This window comes from Oryza brachyantha, chromosome 8, assembly GCF_000231095.2.
Source record: "Oryza brachyantha chromosome 8, ObraRS2, whole genome shotgun sequence".
NCBI classification, from domain to species: domain Eukaryota; kingdom Viridiplantae; phylum Streptophyta; class Magnoliopsida; order Poales; family Poaceae; genus Oryza; species Oryza brachyantha.
The window spans coordinates 5,647,838-5,656,547 of NC_023170.2; the positions used below are offsets into that span (position 1 = coordinate 5,647,838).

Consider the following 8,710-nt stretch of genomic DNA (forward strand, 5'->3'; position numbering starts at 1 on the left):
GATGGGCCAACTTTGAGGCCCGTCAGATGCCTACGATTCGTGATGGGATTTTGCCCATCAGTAATGTATTGGCCTCATCAGTGACCACTCAACACTGATCAGGCCAGCATCTGTCACCAAAAGACCTTTAGGCCCGTTGTCAGGTTCCGGTGTAGTGTTGATATTACAAAAGGCAACAACAACATGTTTTTTTGAGTCTGCGAGCATAACGAGCAGAAGAGGGATAAGCCCAGAGTAACGTTTTGATAGTCAAAGGGGTCGTTGTTTGGCATTTTCAAGAAAATAATCAAACATCATATTTTAAAAAAAATTGTGATTGATAATTTTATACATGTGTTTTTTATTATCTAAAAACAAAGACCGGAAAGTAAACTATACTGTGTTTTTCACGATCTGAAAAAAATTGTGATTGATAATTTTATACTGATTTTAATAGGTGAGAGACACTCTATACTCGATTTTACGGTTAAGGAATCCACGTAAAATTATATGCACGGTTGAGAAATACAAAAGTGATGTTTTTCGAAGATAATATAACAACATACTATTAACGTCAAATGACATAAGGAATTTGGCTCCTAGATGTTGTCCTAAAATAAGAGGGACTTTAGGATCCCATCAAACTTTTGTACTATTTTATTTTACACATATCATATTTATGAAATGATGTTTTTATATTTTAAATTTTATAAAAAACATTATCATAATTCTTCGTATTATGGGACGAAAAGGGTATGATATTGTGCTATATGATCTCACCCCAAGCAAACGAGAAAACGGACAATACACGTGGCTTCGATGAAACATCACTTGTACATCATACGCGGAATGACGTAAATGCCCCTGAGGCAATACAACAGATCGCTGTGTGCATGCAGGCTTGTGTTCTGCTGGTGCTCTCTGCCGGTGCGTGTTCTCTGCCACCATATTAGCAGGTCGAGAGGGGGAGGGAGAGCGGGGAGGCGAGTAGCTGCGGCCGGCAATGGAGGTGGAGGCGTCGGACAGCGGCGGGGCCGGCGATGGAGCCGCGGCGGCCGGCGGTGGAGGCGGCCGGTCGTGGACGTGCCCGGCCAGCAGAGCAGGTGGAGAGGAGAGGGGAGAGCATGGAGGCAGCAGCTACGGCCGGCGATTGAGGCGGCGGTGCCGGGCGATGGAGCCACGGCGGCCGGTGATGGAGGCTCCTGGCGGCGGTGCCGGGCGGCGACGGGGCCCGGTAATGGAGGTGGAGAGGGGGAGGAGCATGGGGAGGCGAGCAGGTGGGGCCGGCGGCGGCGCTGGGCCGGCGACCGGCGTTCTCCAGCGACGAGCTCGATCTGTTTGCTTGAGGGAGAGAGAGCACAACGGGAGGGACATGTAAGAGAGCCCGATCTGTTGATTTGCCTCAGGGGCATTTATGTCATTTCGCGTATGATAGAGAGAGAAAAACAATAAAGTTGTAAATAAAATGGTTTAAACTAATTGGAGGGGCAAAATCTCATATGAAGTTGTATTTCTGTAGAGACGTGCATGGAGGGTGCCCTTTCTGTGACCGTTACGCAGATAGGTGGATATGCAAGAACAACTACAGCCACAGCAGAGCACAAGAACACAAGAACGGCCAGTATATGCAAGTAATATTGTTTTGTCTTAGGCCCTGTTTGATAATACCGAATTATTATTTTTCTTTTTGCATTTGTAAACCAAAACCATCTGTAATTTCGGGTGACCCAAGTTTGCCAGTAAAATAAGGAAGATAGAATCATATGGATGATTTCGGCATCAAAGATGTCGTTGGTTTATCCCAATGATGGCCAATATGTTTTTTTTTTCTAGTAGCCAATTTGTATCAAGTGCTATGTACTGGACATAATTTTTCGCATTGTAGTTGAGGATTTTTAAGCCCTAATATCTTCTTTGCTAATTTAAGGTGTGTACAGTGTTGATTGACTTCACACATGATTTGGTGGTATGCTAATATTGCTATCTATGTCCTTCTGTACTTATTAATTCCTTTTCACCTTTTCAGGTTGGAGATGGTTAATGTCCAACTTCCTATGGAAAAAAAAACTAAAGACCAGTTCAAAACTAGCCACAATTATGATTACAATGGCGGTGGTGTAATTATATAGGTAATTGAGTGAGAATTTTATTTAGTCCTAAACTCCCAATACCCTTGCCGTCAATATAAAAAAAAATATCGTGCATTCGGTCGGTAGGAGACATGGCATTCTCATTAATTCATTAATTAGGAGGTAATCCAAGATATTGTTCGATGTTTGCATTCCAAAAAAGTTTATGAAAGTAGAGAACAAATACATTGAAAGTAGATAAAATAGAGAATAATTGCATTGAGATTTCTTTTTTTTTTTACAAAGGCAACAATGCTCTGCTTTTTCATTAAAGCAATGGTAAGCATAACAATTTTAGGACACCGGGGTTACCGGTTATACAGGGGAGCACATACATCCAGCAAGAGTCAACTCAAGTAAAACACAAACCTTGAGAAGAAACCACACAGCATAGCAGCTAGAACAAAAGCACACTAAGGGTAGAAACGAAAGAAGACAACGATCATTTTCTGCAGCATCAGGTAGGACTGGATCTTGCACCCTGAAGATTTCTGGAGCAGTGTTGGAGTTCAGAAACCCATGTGTCCAGAGTCTCCTTTTCTTCCTCCATCAGCAATAACCTCTACTGCAAAAGACAACAGATCATATGGAAAGGAATGGTGTGAGGGAACTTAACCAAAATATCTCTAAAAAGCATGTCATTTCTAATTGACCAGAGTTGCCAACAACGGCCAGCCAACAAACACAAACGAACTCGAGGGAATTTAGAGCAATAAGGCCAAAAAGAGCAGATAAGGAAATCTAAAAAATTGACATGAATTATGTCCCAAATTAAGGCATCTTTACAAACATTCCACAGAAAAACTGCCATAGGACAGTGAAAGAAAATCTAATAATAAATATCAACCGAAAGCATGATAATTTATGATTGTTGTTGATCCAGAGCATAACAAGCAGCCTGTGGAAAACACTCAAAGGTGACATAAGTTGGCTTTAGTGGTTAGTGCTAAAACCTAAGAAACAACCATATGAAATCATGAGATAATTAAAGAATCACCAAATAAAGCTACTTCATTGGTAGTGCGGTAGCAACAAACTCATATTAATTGATCCAGTTGCTAATATTATTTGGATTTTAGAATTTGACTTTGAGATAAATTTTAGTGAGTTTTCTTCCCTTTTATTGCGCTATTCTCTTTTCATGATTATTAAGCAGGCAAGTAAAAAATGACCTTAAAAATACTTTAAAATTCTAATTTTAAGATCCATAATTGTCTTTGGATAGTACTGCTCCGCAGGTGAACCTAGTGGGACCTAGGCACATAAACAGCACTACTTGTTGCCTGGTATTGCGGTCCGACAAGTCCACATAATCCCTCCAAGGGAAAAGATGTCAACTTGGTCCTTTTACACAGTTACATACTTACAATTATTTTCTAGGATATCTAGAGCAATTCAATGACCGAATTGTAGGATCCACCTCCTATAGAAAATTTTCAGAATTAATTTCACGTACTGCTACTGCATGTAGTTTGATCAAGCTATCACAAAGCTTAATATTACTCCGTTTCATAATTTAAGATGTTTGACTTTTTAACTTGCAATGTTTGGCCATTTATCTTATTCAAAAAATTATAGAAATATCATTTATTTTGCTTGTGACTTACTTTATTGTCAAAAGAACTTTAAGCATGACTTGTCATTTTTTATATTTATATTAAATTTTTAAATAAGACGAATGATCAAACGTTGCAATAAAAAAATCAAATCTTACATTATGAAACGGAGGTACTTAATATCATAAAACTAAAAATTAACACCAACTTTTCCACAAAACTATAGATGTAAGGCATGGTATCACAAAACTACATATTTAATGTTAATTTTATCACAAACTATCTAAAACCTACGGTTGTTATTTGATACGATACAAATACTTGAAATATAGTTTTGTGATACACATTTGATCTATAGTTTTGTGATAGTTTGTTCAAAGTAAATGTAGTTTTGTGAAATTTGCTCAAGATTTAATCTTGTCACTTAGCCTGTTATGCTAGGTGTATCATAGTTTACATAATTCGTCTTTTATATTTAGGGCTTGAAAATATTTTGTGCCACACATGTACTTGTCACCTAGCTTGTCCAACGCGTCGTTTTGAATATTAAGCGTGTCAAATTGGGAGTGCGTGGCACTGTTATTTGCTTATTCTTGATTTGGATTTTCATTGATATGTTTGCTAAACTACTAAATGGTGCATTCAGTAAAAAATTCTATAAATTATTTATGGGACACTCTTCAATTTTATATAATTTAATTTCAACTATCTCAAACGGGACCACAGCTTACCTAGCTCATATGCATTTTCTTTAAACATGTCTTCAAATTATACTGTATATGGAAGGCAGAAAAGGTTCCCGCAAAATTGTTGGCGAACATGCTTTGAAACACTGACATGTACACTACACACGCAAACGTGTACTTTAAAAAACAAATATTCCCTATGGTTTCAAATATTTCTTATGAGTTGCTATTTTATTTTTAACTCTGACAGCTCGTCTTTTCTGTTATAGTTTTGTGTATACTCAAAAGAAAGACAAATTAGCAATATATAAATACAACTATAGTTATAAACCCATCGTTTTAAGGTCATTAACAATTGAATTTAAAATACTAATAATTAGCAGTGACAACTAAGTAAGGACGGATTAAGTACTACACCTGGTAAATGAACATCAAATTCATAATTTAAACATGTCTACCTCGACACAATATAAGGAGACAGCAGTGAACATGTCCATCATATTCTTTTTACTGCACGTGTATATAGATTCCATGAGGAAGTTGTGTTCACACAATATCAAAATAAAAAAGGATATTACACGGAAGAAGGAACAGTGTGGGCACATGGGACGCGACAGTGCAAATGCGAGATGCCTACGCTTCCAAATGAATCCTGCCTGTTGGTGTATTTTTTTTTTAATTTTTGAGTTTTGAACTTTTCTATTTTAAATTTTAATAGTTAAAACATTCGGGCACTTATTTTTAAATCAAAACCTCTTAACCAAGTCAACGAGAATGATATGTAGAAGATTAATACTACCAAGACTGTCTTACCGCTTTGTGGGTCGGCTCGTCGAGGCACTCCTCACCCTTGACCACACCGCCGCTCACCGTGACCACGGTGCTAGCTACCATCCCCTTCACCAAGGTGGATATATATACGACAATGTATATGCCAGTAGGGAAGAGCAAAGGGGGCGGTCGCGGGAGGGGCAAAAGCGTACGTAGCGTCGGCGACAGCTGACAGCATCCCCAGCAGCTCGGGGCACGTCTCCCATGGTGAGATGGTGGTGGCGAAGCGAGATGCTGGTGGGGGCTAAAGCACCGTTGGTGAGGAGGGTGTCATGAAGAGACTTTTTAGTTCGCGAGGGAGCTGTTTGGATCAGGGACTTCGTAGTCACTTGTCATATCGAATGTTTAGACGTTAATTAGAAGTATTAAATATAGACTAATAACAGAATTAATTGTATAAATAAAGGCTATTTCATTAGATAAATTTTTTAAGCCTAATTAATCCACGATTAGGTTTACGGTAGCATCATATTCGCGAATCATGGACTAATTAAGCTCAATAGATTCGTCTCGTGAAATAGTCTATATTTAATACTTCTAATAAAAGTCGATGGGAAACAAACAGGCACTACAGTTAGTACCGAGGCCCGTTCGTTCTCCCCTCTTACTGATCTAAATCCTTCCGTTTTTAATGCGCACATATTTCGAACGGTTAAATCGTGTATTTTTTTACAAAAAATTTCCTATAGGAAAGTTGTTTTAAAAAATCATATTAATCTATTTTTTAATTTTCTATAACTAATAATTAATTAATCATGTATTACTCTATTATTATATTTTCCGTGCCGATTATTTAACCTACCGCCGAACGAAGCCCGAGTGTCTCTCTTAAGAGCAAGTATAATAGCAGTTTATAAGCCAGCTAAATACTGAGGTGGAGGAGAGATAAGAAGGCTATAAGCTTATAACCGGTCTTGGTATAAGAACCAAAAATCTCTGTTAGAGAGATAAGTGGACATTGTATTAATTATAAATAGCTAACTACTCTATTGGTGGGCTAAGAGAAAGCTACGGGGATTTTTATAGCCAACTTGTTGGCTATATTATTAGCCTTGCTATAAGATATGTTCATTGTAGTCATCCGTTTTTTTTATTTACTGTCATTGACTTTTAAATCTATGTTAAACCATTTGTTCCATTCAAATTATTTATATAATTATATAAAATTATAAGTTAGGCTTAAAGTTTATTTAGTAATAAATCAAAGTCTAACAAAATAATTCATAATTATATTTTTGAAATAAAAGGAAGGGTAAACGTAAATCTAACAGTCAACTCCGGCAAATAAAATAAGCCTGAGTACTTTCTTAGTATGTATTCTAACATAAAAACTAATGATCTAGTCTTTACGTAAGTAGGGGAATGATCTGCAAAATTTAGTGCATGCAAATACAGAAGAACAACGGTAGTACAATAGGTACTTTCTCATTAACTATTACGTTTGCGAGAAAAAAGAAAGAAAAGAAAATTCCCTGCCCCCACCCTCACGCCGTCTACGCCGCGGGATCACCACGACCACGACGCCGACGGCACACCGGTGCGCGCAGGGGCGAGGACGAGGAGGCGGGAGAGAGAGGCGGCGAAGCGGCGAGGAGGAAGAAGGAATAGGTTACCGAAGCCGCCGTTACCTCCGCCGAGGCACAACTTCGGTAAGCCGCGGTAACCGAGTTTAAATTTAAGAAGAATTTAAAAAAAATAAAAAAATTAATAAAAAATTATATGTTATATATGTTGATATATAGTGTAGTTTTGTCAAAGAAATTTATAAAAAAAAATTATATTTCCAGCGTAATTAAAAATCATAAACGAGAATTTCAGAAAACAAAATTAAAAAATAGCCTATTGTAAATAATATTTCATAGGAAGATGGTTCAGAATATTTTATTGTTAAGTCATTATTAATTTATAGTAGACACTAGGGTACATAATGCTGAAATTCTTATATACAACGATGGACATATAAAAAATATATATGGAGAAAAATTATACGTGCACGTTAGTAATAATTGGTAGCATGTATAGTTGTAAAGCAGCAATCAAAATGAAGTTGTTACTTGTTATTGGTGTGAATTATTTGGTGAAGGGTGATATGAGTCATATGACGGTGTATGTTTGTATATTGCAATATCAAGAATTTAGAAAAGGTTATATGAAAATTTTCTTGTTTTCCCTAAAACATGTTCTATTTTCGTATTTTTCCTATGTCACAACTCACAAATATAGTCACAAAATGCTTTCCTATTTTTCATGTATTTTTTAAGATTTTTAATGTTTTTTTGCATTTGACATCACATCGGCGGTTTTCTCACAGTAATCGCGGTTTTAGCTACAAAAACCGCGTGGGAAACCACGGTTTCCGCCGTTCTCGTGCGTTGTTTTAGCACATACTGCGGTTACCGCGCGGTTTTGATTTCAAATTTTTTGTTTTCAAATTCGTTATAGTTTTTGCGGTTTTTACTGTTACCTTGTGGGATCCGCGGGAGCACGGTACCGTGGTTTTCACGGGAAAAACGGTTTCGGTAACCCTGAGAAGGATTCAAGAACAAGGTATCCGTTTGACTCTTTCCCTCTCCTCGGATTTGACCTTTTTGCTCACCTGCTCTTTTCCCGTTCTTCTTCTTGGCACGGACGCCGGACGAATTTGCGGTGGCAGCAAGTAGGTCGTGCCGGTCTCTGACGTTCCCCTATTTCTACGGGTGGAAATGGCCCAAAATTCATAGGTTCTTTCACAATCCTTTCTAATTTTTTTAAAAAAATTAGCTCAAAACTATATATAATTTTGTTTTTAACCCGTTTTAACCCTAATCCTTAAATTTTATGTATAAAGTAGTTAGACCACCGTCCCGGCTATGGCCGCCACCGCCCTGTCTCCAGCGCGCTCCCCACCGTCTCCGGCGCCCTGTCCGTCAGCAAGCGCGGCCGCCCCCTCACCTCAAAGTCCAATCCGGTTCAAGAGTCTGTTAGGATTCGGAGGCTGGATGTATGTATCAGTTTGAAAATATAATCTTTACATGTAGATAATTAAATTAAGATTTAGATAGTTAAATTTTTAACCATTCTCTCCGATGTTATTACGTGGCAATCTCTCGTAACTGTGGTGAGAGAGATTAAACGCTAATTAGCTATGAAAATTGTCGTAACATTGGTCATGCTCCAACTGCCACAACATTGCTCTTTTTTGAGTTTTTTTTACCGCATTGGCCACAGAAGATCCCACCACCAACCTGCATCAGCATCATCGGACACCGTTCGCAACCGACACAGTACAATAAGTACGTTTCCCAAACTGCTAAATAGTATATTTTTAAAAAAATATTTTATATAAAAGTTATTTAAAAAAATCAGATTAACCTATTTTTAAATTTATAAAAGCTAATACTTAATTAATTATATGCTAATAATTTTTCCCGTTTTACATGTGCCGACTAAGCTGTGTTGCTTAGTCACTCTAGAACGGTGCCTCAATCTTCTTCGAGAGACATCACCAACGTGCAAGCGTCATCAACCAGCTCACGCCTCCTCGCCTTCC

General features: G+C 37.8%; 1 protein-coding gene across 1 annotated transcript; it reads left to right on the forward strand.

Annotated features, from left to right (window-relative positions):
- The first annotated feature begins 745 nt into the window (after positions 1-745).
- Positions 746-2,116, forward strand: LOC121055194 (rRNA 2'-O-methyltransferase fibrillarin-like). The gene is made up of 3 exons (XM_040527107.1): positions 746-1,353; positions 1,499-1,610; positions 2,006-2,116. Exons 1-3 carry the CDS (start codon positions 983-985, stop codon positions 2,018-2,020), a joined length of 498 nt encoding a protein of 165 aa, XP_040383041.1. The 5' UTR covers positions 746-982; the 3' UTR covers positions 2,021-2,116.
- The last annotated feature ends 6,594 nt before the right edge of the window (positions 2,117-8,710 follow it).